The sequence below is a fragment of the Callospermophilus lateralis genome, chromosome 5, assembly GCF_048772815.1.
Source record: "Callospermophilus lateralis isolate mCalLat2 chromosome 5, mCalLat2.hap1, whole genome shotgun sequence".
In the NCBI taxonomy this organism is placed as follows: domain Eukaryota; kingdom Metazoa; phylum Chordata; class Mammalia; order Rodentia; family Sciuridae; genus Callospermophilus; species Callospermophilus lateralis.
Window position 1 is genome coordinate 14,701,994 of NC_135309.1, and position 23,906 is coordinate 14,725,899.

The window sequence follows — 23,906 nt, forward strand, 5'->3', positions numbered from 1 at the left end:
CAAACAGAACCTTGAATTGTGCCCCACCCCACGACCCCCTGGGGAAGGGAAGGACAGTCTCAGGAGCCTTTGCCAGAAAGAGCCTGGTGGCTTTGTTCTTGACTGAGCTCTGGTTTGCTCTTCCACCCATGTCACCTCCCAGCTATGGGTCCTCGTCCCTGAATCTGGCTACCTCCTTAGGAAGAACCTGTCAGCCTCAAAAACATTAGATGGGTGCTTGGCCTGAGTCCTGGGTCCCTGTCTAGAATTGACAGAAGCAACTGTCCACTCAGTTCCCCGTACGCGGTCACAGGAAACTATGCCAAGACCAACAACGAAGGGAGGCCCCAGAAGAGGCCACTCCAGCAGGAGGAGATCCTAAACAGGGGTTTACAGCCCCAAGTCTTCACACCGAATCGTGCATGAACACGCTGACACCAAGCAAATAATTTTGACCATAATTATTTGACTCTCTTTTAAAATGAATAGCCATGATTGAGATATTAAAAAAAAAATCAGTCTCCTAGATTGAGTGCCATTAATACCATGAATGTTCTCAGATATTCGTCATTCATGGACAGGATAGAGACTCTGTGCCATAAAAAGTTGAATCTTGAACTGAATCTTTCTTTCAAAACTGGCTTTAGGGCTGGAGATGTGGCTCAAGCAGCAGCACGCTCGCCTGGCATGCGTGAGGCCTGGGTTCGATCCTCAGCACCACATACAGACAAACATGTTGTGTCCACCGAAAACTGAACAATAAATATTAAAAAATTCAAAAAAAAAAAAAAACACACAAAACCTGGCTTTATTGAGGTCCACTTCTGATATTGTCAGATTCACAGTAACCAGTATATAGTCGGGCTTTTCCACCCCAGCTCAGGGCAACCACCGGGTCTCTTACCGTCTAAGTCGGCCTTTTCTGGGCCTCTCCTGCAGGTGGGAGCATGTGATGGTGAGACCTAGGGTCTGGCCTCTGTCTCTCATGAAGACTCTGAGGTTCCTCTGCATGGTGGCCAGTGCCAGGGGCTCGCTCACTTTCCCTGCTGGTTGGTGTTCTGGTATCTGATGGGCCACACTTTGCCTGGCATGGCTGACGGACAGTTTGGTCCTTATCAGTTCCTGGCTGTCACACACAGCGCTGTTGTCCAGGCTCTGGTGGAGTGAGTCCTGGCGCCCCGACGGTTCTGTGAGCTCAAGCAAGTCAATTGCTTTGCCTTCCAGAGAGCCGTGGAAGGACAGTGCATTCCGTCTCCCTGTGGAGATGAGAAGCTCTGTGAGGCTCCTGAGGTCATCCTTCAAGGTCAATGGTGGAGCTGGGATTTGAACTGGGCTCAGGGGCAGGGCCACACTAGTTCCCTTTAAGCTGTGAACCATTTTGCATTTTAACTTTTTAATTTAACTTAAGTAACACTCTACACTGTTAAATTCGCCTTGAGAGTGGTTGAATTTCACCTTCAGTTGTTATGTCCTGTTCTCTTTTATTAAAATGCCTCAACTTACAGAAAGTCGCAGGTGACATTCGATGATATTTGTGTTTTAGGTTTTGTGCACAGTTCCTAGCTCTCATCTTCCTCCTCCAGGCAGCCCACAGAAACTCCGGCTTCTCTTCCCCAGGTGGGCCACGGAAACTCATCTTTCCACACCTTGCTGTCTTGGAGCTGGCTATTCAAGACATGATCTTGTCTGGTGGCATCGCTAAGACCCCCATTTTGGAAGGGGTCCTGCCCCATACCCATGGGGAAGGAATGCTGCCCAGGGAGGTCAGGAACACTGCACAGACAGCCCTGCTGGGCCCCCAGCCGATGACTGGCACTGGATCAAGCCTTTTTCCACAGTCACATTTGGACTTGGCCATGGGTCAATTGTGCCAAAGCACAATAGCATTTGAGAGCTGGAGATTTCTGGAGGGTGGAGCTCCTGGAGAGGGCACGGAGGCTCTGTGACCCTCCCATGCCCAGCCCTGTGCATCCCTTTTCCTGAATCCTTTGCAACATCCTTCACAATCAACTGGCACCTGTACGGGGTTCCCGGGGTTCTGGGAGCCTAGAGAAGACCGTGAGAAGCCCGATGTGTACAGGTCAGTCAAAAGCACACCTGGGCTTGCAACTGGTGTCTGAAGTGTGTGGATGGGGCTGGTGGGGGCAGGCTGGGGACCTGACGCCGCCTCCAGGCAGGTGTCCACTGCAGTAGTGCTTGCTTGGTGTGTGGGGAGCCTGCCCCCCATATGGCGTCCAAGCCGTCTGTGCCACGAGGGTGGGGCAGAGACACAGCAGAGGCTGAGCTGGGCTTTCTCTGCACGCCTAGGGCCTGCCTTGCCTTTGGGTGTGGGCTGGTGCTGTAGCCGTCCCTCCAGGACATGCTTGCTTTACACTCTGAAATCACAGAGTCCACGTCACAGGAACCAAGCATTCAGGCTCGTAATGGCTGGTGCTAACAAGACGCATCAGGAAGACCTCCATCACCCCTCTGGGTGGTTTATCAAGAAAACTTAGTGCAGTTCATTACTTTCTGGGGGTCGAAGGAGGAGCTGGGGGTTGAACGCTGGGCCTTGCATTGCTAAGTGGGTCTGCTTCACCACTGGGCACGCCTGCTCCGCTTGCTCCATTACTTTCTTAACTAAAAGATAGGACAGCAGATTCCCAGGTCTAGACTCTGTTAGTGACGTCCAGGGCTGTTTTCACACTTCAGATTAAAACAGCCCAGGAGAGCAGGACGGCTCTCCAGAGCATTGGGCTTGGTACATTAGTTACTGTATTGCTGGGACCTCGGTTTCCTCATCTGTAAATGGGGACCATGGGTCAATCAATCGTGGGGGCCGTCTGAAGACTAAAGACTTGGCAGTGGAAAGAGAGCCGGCACCTACAGTAAACACTGGGTCACGTTAACTGTGACCACTGTCCCTCCAGCAGCTTCCACGTCACCCTGGGTCCCCCCTGAGGCCATGCAGCTGGACTCCCCATTTCACTATGAAAAATTTCAGACATAGGAAAGACTGAAAGAATCCCGTCCATGCACACCCTGCTTCCCTGCAGCTTTACTGAGATATACCGAATAGAAATGGTACCTATCCACGTTGTGCAAGGGGGTGTTCTGACCCAGGAGAAGCGGTCTCCACAGTTGAGCTGGCAGATCCATGGCCTCACGCGGTCATCTTTTTGTGTGTGTGTGTGATGAGAACACTGAAGACCGACTTTCTTAGGAAACTTGAAATATGTGTGGTCACCATGGTGTCATTAGACCCCCTCATCCTGCACACCAGGAACTTGGTGCCCTTTGACCCAGGTCTCCCTGTTCTCCCCCCTCCTGACCCTGACCACCCTATTCCACTTCCTGGTCCTACGAGATTCCACACATGAGTGTGTGATTCCCTTTCTGCGCCTGGCTTACTTCACGCGGCTCCGTCCTCCGACTCCACCCGCATGGCCACACGTGAATGTCTTCAACGCTGTGATATCTTACTGTTATTTCATTTATTTCCTGGTGGCTGTATTTTCCCCCCAAACCATTCAACAGCAAATAGCCATCAACATGCCCTCATTGCTGGACACCCCAGCGTGCAGCTCTTGAGAGCAAGGTATCGTCCCCAGCAGCCACCAGGGTCGGTGACGCTGAAAGACCATCTGTCCCCCCTCAGGCTGTCTGGTCCCACAGAGGACACTGTCTGGCTTCGGATGTTTTGCCAGTCTGATGAGGGCAAGGTGTCCCTGGTGTGGTTGTATAAGTCTCTCTTATTACCACTGAGATGGAACAGTTTTTTACATGGTCAAAGGTTTAGTGCTCATTTTTCCATAGAGTATCTGCTCATGGCTTTGGTCCATTTTGAAATCATATTTTTGGCTTCTTCACCTCTGTTTTTAAGAACTCCTTAATCCCTGATGAGATTAAGGCGTTAGTTACAAGCTGTGAATATTTTTGTACAGATCACAAGTTACAAACGTCTTCTCCCATTTGTCTTGCGGAGCTTGTAGGCATGAAAAGCTGGCTTAGGAAATGGGCTTTATTCTTACGCAGCTGAACTTATAAAGCTTTTACTGGATCGTTTCTGGACTTGGAGTTCTAGATAGACTCAGAACTTTCTTGCTCCTGGTTTATAGAGGAATCCCCTCACGTTTTCTTGTAGAGGTTGTAAGATTCCATTTGAAAACCCGATCTCTGGAGCGCTTGGGGTCTCTCTGGGTTTTGGCGGAAGGTCTGGATGCACTTTTACTGCTTTCCCAGATGGTCATCCACGGTCCCCTCGTGGCTTAGCGACGACCCTGCTCTGGCCACTCCAGACTTGGACATTCCCCCCGTGTCCTTGGGTGCTCCTCTGGACCTCCCTTGTGCCCCCTGTTCTGCCTTCCACGTCCACTTTCCCAACAGGCTCGAGGTATGCGTTCCTGCCTGGTGGCCGACAGGAGGCCGTGACAGCCCTTCTTTAATACTCCTGGCTATTTTTGATTGTCTGTTATTTAATATCAACTTCATAATCAACTTGTCAAATTCCAGGGAAAGAAACAAAACCAAACCAAACAGCCCACCTTCATTCTTTTCTCAAGGACTGTGCTAGACAGTCTACTGACCTGGGCCAAAGGGACATCTGAGGGCAGGCCTCAGGGCACGGAGTCTTCCAGGACAGGGGAGGCACACAGCTCCACTGTGCGTATATACGGGGTCTCTGAGGAATGGGTTCTACAATGGGTTGGATTGGGTCCCCCAAAAGATACACTCAAGTCCTAACCCAAGTTATACCTCAGTCCTACCTCAGAACCTGACCTCATTTGGAAATAAGGTCTTTACAAAGGTAATCAAGTCACAACGAGCACATTAGGGTGGTCCTAATCCCAGTAACTGGTGTCCTTTGGGGGAAAGGTAGTTCAGACAGACAGACATGCGTGAAGATGAAGGCCGAAGCCGGGTGTGGTGGTGCATGCCTGTCATCCCAGTGAGTCAGGAGGCTGAAGCAGGAGGATTGAAAATTCAAGGCTGTCCTCAGCAAGTAAGCAAGACCCTGTCTCAAAATAAATCCCAGAGCTCAGGAGGCTGAGGCAGGAGGATTACAAGTTCAAATCCAGCCTCAGCAAAACCGAGGCATAAGCAACTCAGTGAGACCCTGTCTCTAAATAAAATACAAAAGAGGGCTGGGGAGGTGGCTCAGTGGGTAAACATCTCTGGGTTCAATCCCTGGTATCCCCCCAAAAATAAAAAAAAGATGAAGGCAGAGGTGGGGTGGCATGCCTGCAAGCTGCCAAGGAAGGCCAGAGACGGCCAGCAAGCCACCAGAAGCCTTGTGACAAGCAGGCATCAGATTGTCCCTGGATCCTGAGGAGGGAGCCAAGCCTGCCGTCCTCCTGATCTCAGGCTTCAGCCCCCAGGTCCCCGAGTCTCTGTAGCTGGACCACCCTGAACGCGGTGCTCTGCTACGGCAGCCCTGGCCGACTAACGCAGGCCCCTGGAGGCCTCTTAGGCCAGAAGTGAGCCTCGCCTCAGCTCGAGGACACCCCAGCACACTGTGCTCTCCTGTCCCTGACCTCAGGTCACCAGGCCTGTTGCTCGCCTGCCTTGCAGTTGGAAGAAGGAGGCTGTGAACACATCAGGGCACTGGAGGTGTGACCTCACTCTCCATGGGTGGCCAAACCCACTGAGGCCAAGGCCAGCGCATGAGTCACTTGTCCACTGTGGCTCAGTGGGTCAGGGGGGCCAGGCAGAAGGCCCGAGTCTGGGGGATGTTTCCTTCCCCCTTTCCCTTGGAACCTAGAAACAGCCTCCTACAAGTTATCACCACAAGAAATAGTGAGATGGCAGACGCCCGCCCCGCTCCTGTCACGCCTGCCTGTGCCGTGCGAGATAAGGACAAGGACTTAGCGGGCAGGGACAGAGCACGCGCTGTGTGCCTTTGGACAAGCTACTGAACCTCTCTGGGCCTCGGTGCCCCCATGTCTTCTCAAGGGGGTGGGGAGGGCCCCTACCTCACAGAGTGTGGTGTGTCACCGTTACAGGAGGAGCATTTGGTCAAGAGCCAGGTTCATAGCAGCAGTCATCACGATTCCCAGGAATGGCCCCCAAATAACTTACCCAAAAAGGCAAGGCTGGCCTTCCCGGTTTGGAGTCCTCACCCATGATCCCGAGCACACTGCCCAGAGCACTGCCTCCTGCTTCCCCAGGGAAGAGGTGGAATGAAGTATGACCTCATCTGCCCGCCGCCAGCGTTAATTACTGAGCGCTTTCTAATTAGGAAAAGGAAATTATATCTCAATTCATACTCTGTTCAAAAAAAAAAAAAAAGGAAAAGAAAGAGCCCTCAGAGGGCTGTCACTTCTGGGCCAGGCGTCGGCCCCCAGCCAGCAGCAGGGGTGTGGCCGGTCATGGTGGGCAGGCGCGTCCTCCGTCCAGGGCAGCAGCCTGAGTCATCAGGCCCTGCTGCGGGTCGGGCCTCTGGCTCCTGTGCTGTCCCCCTGTGTGTGTCCAGCCTGAGTTCTTGCTCTGAGTTCTGTGCTGGGGACCAAGAGGCAGAACACATGTCCCTGCTCCCTGGCCGGGGGAGGGACACAGTCATCAAGGGGCCTGGTCCCCGCGGGGAATCCTGGGGTGGCTATTTCCACACACATGGACCCTCAGCAGGGACTTCAGGGCTGTCACTGCTCCCAGTTTGGGGGGGGGTGTGGACCAAGGCCAACAGGAGGGAAGCGGGAGGTGACAGAGGCCCGCTGCCCACAGCCGCTGCCACCGCTGCCACCAGACGCCCCTGTTCTGAGTCAGCCTGTGCCAGGCCCTTCCCTGGCCCCCCATGTTCTACCTGGGTGCTGTGAGCAAAGGGGCCTGATCCCCGAGGGAGCGTCATTGGCCGGGTGACTTTCCTACCCTGGGTCTGGCTACCTTGCTGGGTTTGTGGGACCCGGGGTGTCGTCGGCTCCACGGCTCTTTACCAGCCCACACACCTCCAAGAAAGAAAAGTGCCAATGGCTTGCCGTGTCGCTGAGGGGTGACGTGTCCCCACTCCTAAGTCACATTCCCACCTGGGAGCAGTGTGCCTTCCACACAAGGAAACACAGCAGAAGCAGTGACTGCCTTAAACAGGGCCTCACAAGTCCCGAGTGGCTACAGGCACAAGGCTGGCCCTTCCTGATGCCACCAAACCCCTTTCCAGCCAGTTGTGGGTCTCAGCACAGGTCAGGGGTCAGCAAACTCAGCCTTAAAGTGGCAGAGTGAGTACCTAATGCTTTGTGAACCATAGTCTCTGTCACAATGCGTGGGCCTACGTGCCGATAAAACTTTATTCATAAGCACCCACAGTTGAACTTCCTGTGACTTTCACCTGTCACAAAATACGAGGCTTCTTTCAATTGTTTTTGCCCTCGTCATTTAAACTGTGAAAACTACCCTTGTGAGCTGTGCAGAGGCGGAGGCTGCCTTGGCACATGGGCTGGGAGCTGCTGATCCTGTCTCCGGGCTCTTCATATCGGCCCGGCAAGAGACACGCATTCCTTATTCTCATTTTATCAACCAGGCAGTGTCATAGAAGCCACATGCCCGGCCACACACAGCTGGGAAGTGGGTGAGCTGTGTTCCAACCCCGCAGTCCAACAAGCTTGGTTTTAAGAACGCTGCTGCCCTAAATATGTTTGCCTTTTAACATTTTTTCCTTTTCCTCTTGGTTACCAAAATTACACATTTGAGATTTACAAGGAAGAAAAGGAAAGTAACTCCACCCTCCAGAGATAAATAGTGTTGAAGGTTTTGAAAACACAGACGCACCCACACTGACTAGTTCCAATGTTCTGAACACTGTGTGACTTGGGAAGAGTTGCCTAACCTCTCTGAGTCCTTGTCTTTCAAATAAGGGAGCTGGATGAGCTATGTCAGCTCGGCAGGCTCCCAGCCCTGACTGTGGAGATGGTTTGCAAGGATTGCACAATAGCAGCTGGCTCTGTCCTAATGCTTGGGTGTGGAGGGTGAGGTCAGCCCTTGCCAGCCACTCAGGGTAGGCCTGGGTGGCGCTCAGTCTGCCTGCCTGGGGCTACACACTGAATGGCTGTGGAAAGGTGCAGGGACCCTAAGGCTCCAGCTGGGGTCCTAGGAGGCCCCGGGCTGGTTCCAGGCACTGCCCTCCCTACTCGGGGAGGAGAGTGCAGAGCCAGCTGGGAGGCTAAGGCTTTGGCCAGTGGCTGCCTGGCCTCAGCTGGAAGGACTGAGGCCTCTCAACACAGCAGGGTGACATGGCTGGATGCCTGGGCCCATCTCTTGAGCCAGACAGAGTTTGGATCTGTGTCTAATGGTTACCAGCTGTGTGACCTTGGACAGGTCACCCCTCGGGCCTATTTCCTTCCTAAACTTTGAGGTCCATCAGCACCCCCCAGGGTCTCCCACACAAACTCATGAAAGGTCACCTTCTAGGGCCCCCGGCATGAGGAAAGGCTCAATAGGCATGAGTTCCAGCCCTTTTTTTTCCTGCTATTTTTCAACATTTAAAAAATCCGACCCTCTCCCTGAACAGAGCTGGTGGCTCCATTGTGGTCCACTGAGAAAAAGGAAGCTCAACCCAGTAAAGTCGCGCCACCCTTGCACCATGTGCATGGTGCCTGCCCTGTGCACGCCTTGTCCAGTTACCCGCCTTTTATACTGGACCCCTGGACTGCTCTGATGCTGAATGCCCTTCCCTGTCCATGCCCCACAAGGACTTTGGGTCACTTCCCCCAACTGTGCTCCCTTTCGGCAGGAAGCAGCTTGGAGATGTCGTCGCCCATTTTTCCACAGACATGGAAGGTAGACTGGACCGTGGGGCAATGCAGCAGTGTCCACTTTATGCTTGAGATGTAGCCCTTGCTGCTCGGCCACTGCAATTGATTTTTAAAATGGACATGTTTCTTCCCTTCCTAATCTCAGGGGAAATAGGATTACCTCTCTCCCCTTCCCAGGCAGAGTTATCCGTCCTGAGGACACACCCACCATAGGAAGGAAGGAGTCCAGACTGGGGGATGGTACCAGAGGGTCTCAGAAATGACCATCTCCCCAATTAACAAGTGAATTCAACTCCAGACAGAGAACAAGGGAAATGCAGCCTTTGAATCACCTCTTTAAAAGCCCCCTGTTGCTGCTGATGGGCAGAATCACAGCCTCTGGGACAGGAATCCCCTGTGTTTCTCTTTTGCTAGCAAAGTAATAAACCTTCCTTTGCCTTTTTCTCAAAAAATTCTACCTTTTCACCTATTGTGGAACTACTGTGTGCCACCAAAGGCAACAGGTGAGGGACCTGGAGGAGAGAAGACAGTCCCGCTATCAAGTGAGTGACTTTCACCCTTTCACCCAATCAGACATCAGGTCCTCCAGGCCCGGGAGGAAGATGTGGAAGACACAGGGGAGTCCCCCTGACAGCAGTTCTGGCCTCACGTCTTGTGTGGTGGAAGACCCGATGGCATTCTGGCTGGACAAGGTGGGCAGAGTGAGTAAGGGCCCTGGTGGAAAAGAAGGAGAACATTCGAGGAAACCAACCCACCAGCGTCAGCCAGGAGTGGGAGCTGAGGGGGACAGCCAGCCAAGGGAGGACCCAGTGGGGCTGTGGATGGGGTGGGACACAGGGAGCCCCAAGAGGTCCCTGAGCTTGATGACCACCACATGGTGAAGGGGCTGCGGACTCTGAGAGAGCATGCATGGCTGGGGCGCTGTCCCCTCTCCTTGAGCAGCCCCAGGTGTGGTCCACCCTGGCCCTGTCCTCCCAGTTTGTCTTTGTCCTACGTGGGCATCATTCCCAGTTTACAGAGGGGGAAGCTGAGACTCAGAACTGATAAGCTGCCTGCCCACAGGCACCAGGCAGACGGTGGCCAGGTCCGCTTTCTAATCTACATTTGTGGGAGTGCCCCCCTCCTTTCCTGTGATCCCAAGACAGATCCAGATCCGAAGCCAGCTCCAAGCTGCAGCCACCAGGCTTAGCCCCAAGCCCACTAAGAACAGGGAACCAGGTGAGAAAGGCCCAGCTCTCGCCTGGGTCTACGTCCTGCTTCTTCCCACGACAGCCAGGCCCACAGCTGTCTTTCTGCCCTGCCCTTGTGGACTATGGTCTCTGTTCACCTGACTGTGCCAGCCTCTCTCTGGCTCTGTCCCCCGCTCCTGAGTCATATGGGACCTAGGCAGCTACACTTTTACCATGTCTCTGCGCAGGTGGCCCAATGACCTGTGTTGTAGGGGTCAAGGAGGAAACTTCCCTGAGCTGAGCTGTCCCACCCACATCTCTGAGAGTCTCCCATGAGCTGGGCCTGGCAGTGACCTTCTGATGCCAGTGCTGGGGAATCATAAGGAGAAGGCAGCTGGACCCTGCTTGCCTATACCCACCTCCGGGGCCTCATGCCAGCTACAAGGTCGGCTGCTGTAGGCCCAGCCTATGGACGTGGCCCTGGAGGCTCAGAAAGGAGCAGTGAACCAGCAGCAGGGGCTCCAGCCTCCCCTCTCTGCCCTTTCCCACAAGAGGTAAAAGTCAAGCCCAGAGGGCACAGACGCCGGGCTCCAGGGCAGGGCCATGCTACCACCATGATATTTGTATAAAAAGCTGTCTTTCTGAAAAATTTGGGCAGGGGAAGGCATAATGAATGTTGTTGGTTAAAAAAAAAAATGAGGACAAATCAAGTCGGTATGCTGTGAAAAGACCAGCAGCTGACACTGAATGAGTCAACGCAAAAAGTATGTTGAGGTCCTCAGCTGAATAAGTAGGATAAACAAATAAAGAATGTCTTCGCCTTCTTTCTCTCTTTTGAGGAGGGCGCAGCTCTTATCTGAAGACTGCTTTGGTGTTTTCCTCGACCTATGGTCAGAGGAAGGTAGAAAATGCCCTTTAACAAAAAGTTCAGTGTCCTGAACTTCTAGAAGAACCCAGGCGGAAAGTTTGCGCCTGCGAGGGCACTTAAGTTAAGGGAGGCAAATGCAGAAGTTGTTCTGATCCCCAGAGCAACGACACAGAGTGGCCAGCAAAGCCCCTCCCCCAGGGCAGGGGAGGAAACCGCAGAATGTTCCTGACTCGGCACCCCAGCGCTGGTGGCGCAATGTTTATGTTTGTGTATCTACTACGTCCCTGTCACCGCCGCGGGCTCGGCTGCCCAGGGGCCTGGGGTTGGGGGGCAGGTCCCGCAGGGGGTCTTGCCTGGCGTTTGGGTGCAGGTCCTGGCGACCGGCCCAGAGCGCCGCGGGATGGGGTTTCGAGTTCGGCCTGTGCAGATGGCAGGGGTCAGGGAGTGGCAGGCGGGCCGGCCGGCTCGTGTGGGGGGTAGAAACCCCCGAACCCGGCGCACAGTAGGCGCTCTATCAGCGCATATTTGTGGAGTGAGGAAAGGCATGGGGAAGCGCGGTCTTGAGCCAAGGAGACAAAACGTGTCTGGCGGCCCCTCGGGGGCGCTGTCGAGCTGCGCGGTGGGTCGCCCGGGTTCCCCCACATGTTGAACCCCCGGAATTCGCAGTCAGCCTCGAGGGCCGCCCGATTCCCGGCCCCGATTCGTCCTTGGCTCACCTCTTCTGGGGACCACCTGAGCAGGCAGGACAGTTTTTCACTGGGGACATTTTCCTTGCCCGTAGTTAAAAAAAAAGAAAGAAAGAAAGGAATTAAAGCTACAGTATAAACTGGGAAACAGGAAGACGTTTCCCGAACCTCTCCCTCCCGGCGCACTCTGGCCGTCCTAAGTACACATGTAAGTGGGGACAAAGTCGTCAGTTTTCTCTAACCCTCACCTCGGGGTCCTTTCTGCTGCCCCCACCCCCACCCCACCCATCCGGAAGCGTGATGCTGGGCAAGTTGGTCACTTCTCCTTGGGAACCCCAGTTTCCCCAGCCCTCGGCGGGAAGGCAATGAGAGCAAGGGGCCCTTATGTATGCAAAATCGCAGGCAGCCCCTTTTCGCGGGGGTCGAGAAGAAGGTCTCCGAGGCCGGGGAGGGCAGCAGGCGCCCGCAGGTGGCACGGGGCGCGCCCTCCTAGCCGCTGGCGACCCGGTCAGCTCTAGCCTGGCAGAGCGCCGCCTTCTCCCGCGGGCTCGGGAGAGCGCGGCTGGCCGGGCCTGGGGGACGCGGGCGGCTGGGAGGGCGCAGCCGGACAGCAGGGCGGGGGCCGGGGCGCGAGCCAGCGCGCCGCAGCGGACCGGTTTAGAGGCCGATGACGTCTTTGCCTCTGGCTGCGCGGCGCCCGGCCCGAGCGGGCGGGTGACGTCACCACCCACCACGTGATCGCCATTCAAACAAACAAACCCTTCCCCCCGCCGGCCCGTCCGCCCCGCCCCGCCACAGGCCGCCTATAAACGCGCCGCCCCCGGCCGAGCGCAGTGCGAAGGACGAGACTACAGCCGGGCGCCGCGGACCGATCGCAGGGCAGACGGGATAGTAGCGAGCGAGCGAGGCCCGGAGTCCCGTTAGCACCCCTTGCTAGGTCCGAGAGCAGGTTCTGTTTCGGCGCAGAGACCCAGGGTCGGGCTTTTCTTCGAAAGCCGCCGCCCTGCCCTTGACTTCCGAGGACAAAGAGCAGCGAGGACCGGGCACGCTGGGGGCGCTGGGGCCGGCCATGGTCATGGAGGTGGGCACGCTGGACGCCGGAGGCCTGCGGGCGCTGCTGCGGGAGCGCGCGGCGCAGTGCCTGCTGCTGGACTGCCGCTCCTTCTTCGCGTTCAATGCCGGCCACATCGCCGGCTCCGTCAACGTGCGCTTTAGCACCATCGTGCGGCGCCGTGCCAAGGGCGCCATGGGCCTGGAACACATCGTGCCCAACGCCGAGCTTCGCGGCCGCCTGCTGGCTGGCTCCTACCACGCCGTGGTTCTGCTGGACGAACGCAGCGTCGCCCTGGACGGCGCCAAGCGCGACAGCACCTTGGCCCTGGCCGCTGGAGCGCTCTGTCGCGAGGCGCGAGCCGCGCAAGTCTTCTTCCTCAAAGGTACGCCCTTGGGGAGCGCCTCGCCGACCGCGCACAGGGACCCCTGGCCCTCGGCTCCTGGCGGGGGGCAGCCCTACCTGCGGCGCTGGGCGCCCACGTCCTGTCTCTGGGGTCATGCCACTGGCTTTGTTTGGCTCTAGGAACAAAGACTTGCCTGAGCCTCTTGGATGTAAACTCCCAGCCCCTGGTGGGTGGGGGAGTTGTCTCAAGGTGCTCCCTTCTCATGGTTCTAATGGGAAAAAAAAATGTCTTTGTCTTCCCAGGAGGGTATGAAGCTTTTTCAGCTTCCTGTCCGGAGCTCTGTAGCAAACAGTCGACCCCCATGGGGCTCAGCCTTCCCCTGAGTACTAGTATCCCTGACAGCGCAGAATCTGGATGCAGTTCCTGCAGCACCCCACTTTACGACCAGGTTAGTAGGGGCCCAAGCCAGAAGGAAGAAGTAAGAGCTGGCCAAGGCCTGGGACATCAGTGCCAGTAAGAATGTAGAAAGTGACTGCGGCTTTATAACAGGAAAAACGTGAGGTCTTATTGTTCCCCTATTGAGGGGTCTGATGAAGCCGAGTCCCTTATTGCTGGCATTGCAGAAGTTGACGTGCTGGCCCTGTCCAGGCACATGGGCTTCTGCTCTCTTTATTTATACTCCATCAGCAGAGCCTGGAAGGGCCCCCGGAATCTGGAACTCACTTTCTGGCAGGGAGTTTTGTGGGTGTGTGGGCACTGGTGCTTGCTTGGAACAGGCTTGATGAGTGCTGGATTTTTCTGGATTTCAGGGTGGCCCAGTGGAGATCCTGCCCTTCTTGTACCTGGGCAGTGCCTACCATGCTTCCCGCAAGGACATGCTGGATGCCTTGGGCATCACTGCCCTGATCAATGTTTCAGCCAATTGCCCCAACCACTTTGAGGGCCACTACCAGTACAAGAGCATTCCTGTGGAGGACAACCACAAGGCGGACATCAGCTCCTGGTTCAACGAGGCCATAGACTTCATAGGTGAGCAGGGACACCTGGGACATTTCTGCCCCTCCCCATCTGGGTGACAGCACAGCCCCTTTGGCAGGGACTCAGTTGAATGATCCCTATCTGAGCCTTTCAGACATTAGACACTAATCTGGTGTCACACCGTCCCTGCAAAATATGGAAGTTGATGTCCCTCTTCACAGAGGCTCATAAAGGTGGATTGATTTGTTGAAGATCCATCTGCTAAGAGGGCACACTGTCTGGGTTTAAATCCCTTGCTGTCCTTTGCCTAATGCCCATGTTCCTTCCATGAAGAGTGCGCAGTGGCTGCGTGAGGTGATGCTGACCCCCTGGCTAGGACACACATGACATTTTGCACACCCCACTCTTGGCTCGAGTCCTCCTCCTGAGCTCCGGCTTCCTTTGTCTTCCAGATTCCATCAAGAATGCAGGGGGAAGGGTGTTTGTCCACTGCCAGGCGGGCATTTCCCGGTCAGCCACCATCTGCCTCGCTTACCTCATGAGGACTAACCGGGTGAAGCTGGATGAGGCCTTTGAGTTCGTGAAGCAGAGGCGAAGCATCATCTCCCCCAATTTCAGCTTCATGGGCCAGCTGCTGCAGTTCGAGTCCCAGGTGCTGGCCCCGCACTGCTCGGCCGAGGCCGGGAGCCCTGCCATGGCTGTGCTAGACCGGGGCACCTCTACCACCACCGTCTTCAACTTCCCCGTCTCCATCCCTGTCCACTCCACGAACAGTGCCCTCAGCTACCTTCAGAGCCCCATCACCACCTCCCCCAGCTGCTGAAAGGCCCTGGAGGCGCTTCCATCCCTCCAGGACCGCAGGCTCTTCCTCCAGAGGAGAGGCAGTAACTCCAGAGATGGGCTTGTGGGTGCTGGTCCTTATTTATTTATTTTCACCCAAGTTCCCTGGGTTCTGAGCAGTTGCCATGGTGACAATGTCAAGACGTTTGCTGAACTCAGCACGTTGCGGACCAATACACAGTGGGTACATCAAGTCCCTCTGACAAAACGGGGCAGAAGAGAAAGAACTCCGTGTGTGAGCTGCTTTCTCTTTGCTTGCTTCTGTTTTTTCTAGAAGCTTGATGCTTGACATACCTACCAGTATTACCATTCCCGATGACATATATGTATGAGAATATACCTTATTTATTTTCCCGTAGGCAGTCAGCCTTCACAAATGCGTCTACTCCTAGAAGAACCAAATACCTCAATTTTTGTGTTCAGTACTGTACTATCTTGTAAATAGATCTGAGCAGGTCTGTTCTCACCACTGGTGGAAAACACCAGTGTTGGTTTATTTAGTTGCCAACAGTTGTGTGTTTGCTGGTTATTTATGACCTGAAATAATATATTTCTTCTTCTAAGAAGACATTTTGTTATATAAGGATGAATTTTTTTATACAACAGAATAAATTATGTGATTTCTATGAAAATCTCAGTGCTTGTTTCTTTGGCAACCCTGCCTGATCCCTGTCCTGCTAGTGAGAGAAGCATTTGGACCAGTGCCTGAAGAATCTGATCCTGCACTCCTTGGTGGCCCCTGGGTCCCATGAGATGACTGGGTCGCCAGGGAATGTGCTAGGGTAAGACACCAGTGCTAAGGCAGAATGCTTGTACAGGGTCAAAGTGTCCCCTCACCCCCTGCCGTGTCCTTGTCAGCAGCCTGGTAACCTATTATGTCACCCAGGGAGTCCAAGTGTCCAGAGCAAGGAAGAAAAGGCCTTCTGCCTGGGTTCCCTTTCGCTTCATGCCTTCCACCTTCCTCTGGTTATATCATGTCCGCACCCCAAGCTGTGCTGAGTTAGGAAAATTGTGTTTTTCCAGAACATGACATAAATGTGCTCCTCTGTGCAAGGCGGTAGGTGCTATGGCGCCAGGAAACCCTAACCAGGTCTTTTGCATCTCTATCTGCAAAAGATGTTGGGACCCAGCACACCTACGAGGCAGGGATGGGTAGTTGGAACCTGTTTTTTTTGTTGTTGTTGTTGTTGTTTTGTTTTTAATTTCTATGAGCTTTGCATTTTATCACCTGCCAGTCTCTCTTTGCTTTTGAAAAAAGGCTTTACTTCTGCAAAACAAATATATCCAATGGCATATGAGCAGGTCCAATCCAGAGAAAGCTCTGTTAAGGCCTCACCCCCGCCCCCCACCAACTAGTGTGACGTTGGGGACCTCCACGCCATCCTCTGCAGACAGAAACAACATTGTGTCTGCTGCCTCCTTTGGGTCCCTTGCTACTCTGATTTGGTAATTTCAATGAAGACAGGCAATTAAGTCTGACTTGCTACAGGGCAGTATTCTGAATTTTTACCCTCCTGCCAAGCAGGCTAAGAAGGAGGTGGCATAATTGACTACCAACCCACAACCCAGTGCAGAATGGTGAATTAAAGAACTGCAGAGCTCTTGGGCGGCCAGGCCCTGGGTGCCTGCTGCCCCTTGCTTGTTTCTGGATAAAGTGCCGGGGGACGCAGAAAAGGAAACACACCATTCCATGGACCTAGGAGCACCCCAAGCCACGGTCCTCATTCAGCCCCGGCTTTCAAGGGCTTTCACAATTCGTGTCCTTGACTTCTCTCTGTTGGTCCACCTCTGGCACTTGACCTGCAGGCCCTGAAAGATCCCTGTGTTCTAAGATGTGAGAGCTTCCCGGGGCCTGGCAAGCTCATTTCCTTGGCTGGGTTTCCGGCTCATGGCAAGTGTGTTCCTGCTTTTCAAAACAAACTGTACCCACTGTTTTCATCCAACCCTAGAAATTTACTATTGCAAACATCTCCCTTCGTGGAAATGTACCAGCGACGTTGTCGGTGGTAGATGTCATGGCTGACTTCCCCGTGGGCCTGGGCCTTCACTTTTGACTTGGCAGGGGTGAGCCAAAATTAATCTCCAGTGGGATCCACTCAGTGGAAAAATACAGCAGCTGCCTTAGGGAGCCAGCAGTGAAAACAGCCGGCGCTTTCCACAGCTCAACCCCTGCAACTCAGGACAGGTCCATATGCTGGATCGCAGCGTCCAGGCCTCCAGGAAACGTCCCATTGGACCTGACACTGTTTTTTTTTTTGGGGGGGGGGCGGGAATCAGTACCTCCTGATGAAAAGAAGTACTTTCACTCTATTAAACTGTTTGACAGAGACAGCCTGAAATAGAGACAACTTCATCACCTGATACTGAGAATGAGAGAGTGACAGCTGTCACTTTTAGAGTTAGCACCATGAGTCAGGCACAGCCTAAGGGCTGTGCACATTCACATGCAACCGCAACACCCATTTTCCAAAGGAAGAAACTGAGGCTTAGAGAGATGAAGTAACATGTCCACGGTCATCCAACAAGTACACAGTCTTGCAGAGATGGGAGGCCAGGCCTAAAAGAAGATGGGACTAAGAGTCCAGCTCAGTACAAAGAACAGCTGGAAGAAAGAGTAGGGAAAGCCAAGGTCGGCTGCCAACCAAACTGCACCATGGTTTCACTGTGGAATTTGGGGTGGATAATCTATTCCTCCCTTAGGGCCTCACTTTTCATGTCTGAAATGAGGAAAATAGAAGCTGCTTCATTTGTGGGAAGAAATGGGCCCATGAAGCCAGGTATGGTGGCACAAGCCTGTAATTTCAGCAGCTCAAGAAGCTGAGGCAGGAGGATTGCAAGTTCAAAGCCAGCCTCGGCAACTTAGAGAGGCACTAAGCAACTCAGCAAGAATCTGTCTCAAAACGAAAAATAAAAAGGGCTGGGGATGTGGCTCAGTGGTTAAGTACCCCTGGGTTCAATCCCTGGTACAAAAAAAAAAAAAAAAAAAAAACGAAAGAAAGAAAGAAATGGACCCCTGAATGTAAAGTACCTGGCATTTCCATCCCCTTGCCCTGGTCCCAATAACCCTGGCAGTCCTGAGTCTGCCTTCCACCACTAAGATGACCAGAGCACTGGCTCTGAGGGGCAGGGTCCTCCCCGCTCTCTATTTCTAGATGTGGTGAAGGCATCGGCGCAAGCCTCATGATTTCCTGTGGTCTCCAGGCATCCATTATTGGCCCAGGATTCTTCCAGCCTCCACGCCTCCACCCCCGCCGCATCCTCTCCTTTCCTTGGAATCTTGTAGTCGTGCTCATTGGCTTTGGTTCGCAGCCTCTGGCATCCGCCCCCTCCCTCCTGGCCATCGAGGATGACATCATGTGCCTACACCTTTAAGATTATATAAATCTGTGATCCTACAGTGGCCTCCGTCCCCATGGTAACGCGGAGGAGTTTCCCTTTTGTGAGGAAAGCTGTCATGTCACTTCCTGCTGCTGACAAATCAGTTTAGGAGAGATTAAACTGAGGGGGGCAGGGTGCCACTGCGAGGTGCTGCCTGGTGGTTTCGCTGCCTCCACAGGCAACAGGGGCCCTCAGGGCCCCCCACCCCCACCCCACACAGCCCATCCCGCACCTCACCTCCTCCCTCACCTCCTGGTCCAGGTCACCGGCTGCTTTCCTGTGCGGGTTGCTGCCTCCTGACAGCTAGACGAGAGCTCTGCCACCTCTGGGCCCAGACAGGCCTGGGCTCTCTCCTGTGCCAGCCCAGGACAGCTGTTTCGTCCTGTGGAAAACCAAGGGTCCCCTGGCCCTGACACAACTGTGCTCTGCTATGGAGGACACCTTGCTACCGCTCCCTCCGTGGTGGCCCGCCCCCTACTCACCAAGGACACAGTCAGCAGACAGGCATCCCCCTCTAGGCCCAGGGGACCCTGGTGCCAGGCAAGCCGCCTGTGGCTAAGTAGCCCCATGGCAGAGGGTCCAGAGATGAGCTGAGCGAGGCGGGGGGAGGGGCTGGGAAGGGGGAGAGGGGGAAGGGGTTACTTAGACTTGGGGGTGGCTGGCAACACTGGGGCCACAATAATGTCGCCGAGTTGCCCGCTTTAGGGTTTAGCTGGGAGGGGGCTCCAGGTCAGGAGGGCAGCGAAGCTCTGTGGCCTGATGACCAGAGCACTCGACTCGGAGGCAGCTGGACGGGTGTTCCCGACCCAGTTCTGCTGCCCAGCCACTCTGTGTGAGTGACCAGAGCCCTAGACCTCAGTCTCCCCAAGTGAGCCGGTCCAGTAAGGCCCTCTATGGATTAAATGAAAGGTAGTCACTTCAGGCTCATCAGGCAGGCTTGGGAAAGGCTCTTTTGTCCTCTTGTGACTCAGCAGGCCCCCATTCTGTCACTGAGCAGCACTGCCCGTCCCCAGCGCCCTGGCAAAGGGAAACAGAGAAGTGACTGTCCTGCCAGTGTCATGAGTTGGCCTGCATGCGGATGATGCTGTCTGGAGCAGCCGCCGTGCTATGAGGTCACCAGCCCTGTCCCACTGACCTGGGCAAGGCACCCTCCTCTCTGAGCCTCAGTTTCCTCTTCTGTAAGTAGCAAATGACGTGCACTCCACCCAGCCCCCTTCCTGCCCATCCTGGGCTCAGTCCCCCATGCTCCAGCTGGGAAGGTTCTGGAATCCCTGGGGTCACTTGGAAGGGCTCTGGAAGACAAAAAGGAGCAGAAAACAGACCCTTTCTGGGGAGGGGCAGCCAGAGGTCCTTGACCTCTGGCAGGTGGGCTGGTATTATGGAGACCTGACTGGTCCTTGTGGGAATGAGGGCCCCTTGCAGGGTCTGTGGGAGCATCATGTGCCCTCTTGGACCCCTTGGCTCACATTCCTCTTCCAAGCCTGGGCAGCACAGTAAAGACTGGTCCGAAGATTTCCACCATGATTGACACCAGTCATTCATCCATTCGGTAAACAGGTACTAAGTACCAAGTACTGATTTAACAATCAGTAGATGTTAGAGTAAGACCAGCAGGGGAAATGCTGAGCCTTGGTCCCAAATGGCTGTTGACAGAACTGATGGGTCACCCAGTGTCTGGGTTATTTGCCCCCCGCCCCCGAAAGCCTCAGTTTGCACATCTGTAAAAAGGCGTGATGAGCATTCGCTCACACAGTACTTGTTGAGATTAAATGAAATAGCACACGTGACGTTGCTCACAGTGCCCAACGTGCCAGAGTGAAGTCTGAGCTATTTTAACCACCACAGTCATCACCAGCCTTGTTCTGAGGGAAAGATGGAAAAAGGAAACGAATACGTATTGATAGCGCTCCGATTTTACCCTCTGTTCTATACTCTCACCAATTGCAATATTGAATATCAGTCGGTTCCTGGGCACATGCCTTTGTTTGTCAAACAGACTCCCACGCTTGGCAATTCCCAAAGCCGACCTTGGACTTGCCCACACCAGCTCCTGCTGGGTGCCGCCTTCCTGAAAGACAAGTTGGCTTCTGCAGGAGCTCAGGCCCAACACTGGAGACGCCCTGACTGCTCACGTTTCTCATAACCCATATTTTAATTCAGCAGCAAAATGAGATAGTGTGATTTTCAAAACATATCCATTTCCAAAATATATCTACTTTTCATGACTTTATTTATTTAGTTACTTATTTGGTACCAGGGATTGAACTCAAGGGCACTTAACCACTGAACCACATATCCCCAACCCTTTTTTGTATTTTATTTAGAGACAGTTGCTCAGGGCTTTGTTAAATTGCTGAGGCTGGCTTTGAACTCAAGCTCCTCCCGTCTCAGCCTCCCAAGCTGCTGGGTTTACAGGTGGGCAACTTCTCATCACATTTGAGACCACCTCGCTGGCCTGGACACCATCACATCCTGCCTATGCCTTGCAGTGACCTCTGGACTGGTCTCCTGGCCTCTGAACTATCCCTCCCTGTTCTTGACCGCAGCAAGAGCAATCCCTTCAGTTATGCATTTAGTACATATCTTCTGATGACAAATCCAGTTTCTGCTTTCCTACAAATGTTTTTCTTTATCTTCATTATGGAAGAATGTTTCCACTGGGCAAAGAATTCTATTTTTTGACTTTTTTTTTTTTTTTTTTTTTAATGGTACTGGGGACTGAAGCCAGGAGCACTTTACCACTGTGTTACATCCCTAATGCTTTCTATTTTGAGATAGGGTCTCTCTAAATTGCTTCGGGCCTCACTAAACTCTGGAGGCTGACCTGGAATTTGCAATCCTCCTGCCTTAGATTCCTTAATTGCTGGGATTAGAGATGTACGTCACTATGCGCTTGACCTTACTTCTTTAATCACATTAAAGATCCATCCCATTGTCTTCAGGATTTTGTCATGTTTGTTGCAAGTCTTATAATTACTTATTGTTGTCCCCTGAGGATAGTTTGTGTTTTTCCTCTGGCTGCTTCAGGAATTTCTCTCTGTGTTTATCATAATGTACCTCTATGGTTTTCCTCCTATGTATACTGCTTGTGATTTGTGGTGCTTTGGGATCTGTGGCTTGATGCCTTTCATTAGCCTTGGAAACTTTTCAGTTATTATTTTTCCATTTGCATTTTTAGCACACTAACATGTTATATAATCTGTGATCCATTATTTTCGGAATCCTATTGTGTTTCTTTCTTTGTTTCCTCCTCCTCCTCCTCCTCCTCCTCCTCCTCCTCCTCTTCTTCTTCTTCTTTTTGTACTAAGGATTTAACTCAGGGACAATTTACCACTGAATTTCATCCCCCGATTTTTTTTTTTAGTTTTCATCTAAGTTGTTCGGGGCCTTGCTAAATTGCTGAGGCTGGCCTACAACTTGAAGTCCTCCTGCCTCAGCCTCCCTGAGATTACAAACATGTGCCACACTTCCAGCTCTTGTATTTATTTCTATCATCAACTATTTTCTTTTGATATTGATCATTTTCCTTGCCTTAAATTCTGGATTATTTTTGACTGACTGTCAGGCGCTGTATGTGAGAATTCTTGGAAGTTGTTTGAGGCTTAAGGCGATGTTATCTACCTCTAACGAGGGTTTACTTTATCTCAGGTCTTAGAGAGCTCAGGAATCCAAGATAGCTTTAATCCAATCAGAGGCTGCTGGTGACTTGGGGTGGCTGGAAGCTGGGTTTTAGACCCTGTGATGATGGCTCATGCCTAGTTGGAGGGTATTCCAGCTGACAGCCTGGGAGATTCACCGGGTCTCTGGTTGGCACTCTGAACTCCGATTCTTTCCTATTAGACTCAGGAGTCTTTGAAAAGCTCTGGCTCAGCTCTTAGCCTTTCATTTTTTAAATATCAAAATTGGCAATTCCTGTTTTGGGGAAAAGGGGTCCCTGGTACTCCATCATCCTTCTGGGTTTAATTCTTCCGGATCCTGATCTCATGATCCCTCTCTGCCCGTTTAGTGTTCTAATAGCTTCACACGGAAATATTCTAGGATATTTCAACCGTGTTTCCTTGTTCTCAGTGGTGGGTTTTCCTGAACTATGTCGCCTCCAGGCCTGGGAGGGAGTCAGACTTGAATATTCCGCGAGGGGACGGGTTGGTGAGTGAGTACTAAGAGGTGTTACGAGGGGAGTTAGCAGGAAGTCCTGGGGCGCAACTGCACTGAATGAAGACGAGAAAAAACCCCCATGTTCTGTGCACCCTGAGAGCTCCAGGAAGGGATCTGGAACACCCTCTCCATGACTGGCGACTGGGGATACAGACGTTTGACCTTAATTCAATATTATATGCTGTATACAATGTAGCAAAACACTGCCCCTGACCATAAGTACATACACTTTTAATGTTTTATCAGTTAAAATACACCCACTTTACATTTAAATAAAAATTCAGAGTGAAACTTTGAACACATCAGATCATTTTTCTCCACTAGAAACCCTCCGTTGGCTTCTATCTCACTTAACATCACAGGCCTAGAGTCACAAAGGCCAGCTCTGGCTCCTGCCTCCTCTTCTGCCCCTGCGGCCTCACCCAGGCTGCAGACACCAGCCCCAACCCTCTTCTCGCAAAGGCCAAGCTCCCTGTGGCCGGAGGTAGCTGCTACACCTGGGCTGACCTTCCTCCTACCCTGCAGGGCCACCCCTACCTTTCTTCAGCTCTGTTCAATAGCCAACCACCCAGGTGGGCCGTTCCCTGGCCATCGCCCACTGAAACCATTGGTCACTCTTCGGAAGCCAGGAAGCCCCTGCTGGGCTCTTCCTCTCCCAGGGCTTCTTGCAGCCCAGGGCTGTTTACTGGCTTCTGGGCCTCTTCTGCTTGCTCAAGGCCAGGCTCCCTGGCCCTGGAGCAGCGTGGCCTCGGGTGCCCCAGGCTGGTGATGAGTGTGCGCAGGAAGTCAAGGCTGGGACCGATTCCCTTCCTCCCACTGCTCCTGGCCCCCAGAGGGGGAGGCCATTGTTTTCTGCTCAAGCAGTTTCCCTTGCACTTGAGGCAACTTCCCCTGGAGGCTTTCCCGACTCACCCGGCGTGTGGAGCCTCCCTGAGCAGGAAACCTGGAGGCTTCTGCCCCCAGGCTGACCAGCCCCAGCTCAGCTGCTGCCCTCCGGCTGCGGTTCTGGAAAGGACCCGGTGGGAAATCTGCCCCGGGCCTCTGCTCGGAGCCCCTTCCTCCCACCACTTCCCCCACGGCCTCCTCTGGTCGGAGGAGAATTCCCCAGGCCTGCGCCTGGACGAGGGGCACAGGGCTGGGGTGATTCACGGGGAAGTCTGCGGGGGGGCCGTTCGGGGTGACTCAGCTGCTCATCTGTAGGAAGACTGCCTTCCACGACCACATTGCATCTCCTGGCAATGTGCCTTGTCCCCTGGCCACTGGGGATCCTCCTCTGGACCCCACAGACTCTCAACCGCCAGCTTCCTGGCACTCTGTCCAGCTCTGTCTGTGGCCCAATCAAGAAGGGCAGAGATAGGGAGGGGACCTCTGCTGCTGCCTCCAGATCTGCCTCTGGGGTCAGGGTCATGCCCTTCGTGCTTCTCTGTCCCCAAAGGCTCTTCAAGGCTTGGAGCAATGATGGGACGGTGGATGGTTGAATACCGGAAGAAGTATTCTGGGGCTCCAGACTCGACTCTAGGGCATTTCCAGCCTGGTAGAGGCTCAGGCCTGGGAATCTTAAGGTGATGGGGTCCTGCGCAGGCAGAGGCGGAGCCTCAGGCTGTAGCCACGCCCACCCCAGTCCTAAACCAACCGCTGAGCTCCCCACGACATTGGGCGTGGTGGTGTCGCTGGGAGGGCACTGCGCCAGACCCAGCACCCAGAGATGGGGAGGACCCACCGCCTGGCCTCAGGCT

At 53.7% G+C, this 23,906-nt stretch overlaps 1 protein-coding gene across 1 annotated transcript; it reads left to right on the forward strand.

Annotated features, from left to right (window-relative positions):
- The first annotated feature begins 1,955 nt into the window (after positions 1–1,955).
- Positions 1,956–15,269, forward strand: Dusp1 (dual specificity phosphatase 1). Its single transcript, XM_076856339.2, has 5 exons — positions 1,956–2,059; positions 9,273–12,858; positions 13,122–13,267; positions 13,629–13,848; positions 14,250–15,269. Exons 2-5 carry the CDS (start codon positions 12,492–12,494, stop codon positions 14,618–14,620), a joined length of 1,104 nt encoding a protein of 367 aa, XP_076712454.2. The 5' UTR covers positions 1,956–2,059; positions 9,273–12,491; the 3' UTR covers positions 14,621–15,269.
- The last annotated feature ends 8,637 nt before the right edge of the window (positions 15,270–23,906 follow it).

What these genes read in the sequence shown, in the direction of transcription:
- Dusp1 (XM_076856339.2), top strand. Translation starts at nt 12,492, where the DNA reads ATGGTCATGGAGGTGGGCACGCTGGACGCCGGAGGCCTGCGGGCGCTG. An exon ending in GCAAGTCTTCTTCCTCAAAG is followed by an intron (nt 12,859 to 13,121) that starts GTACGCCCTTGG and finishes TTGTCTTCCCAG; the next exon opens with GAGGGTATGAAGCTTTTTCA. An exon ending in CGAGGCCATAGACTTCATAG is followed by an intron (nt 13,849 to 14,249) that starts GTGAGCAGGGAC and finishes TTTGTCTTCCAG; the next exon opens with ATTCCATCAAGAATGCAGGG.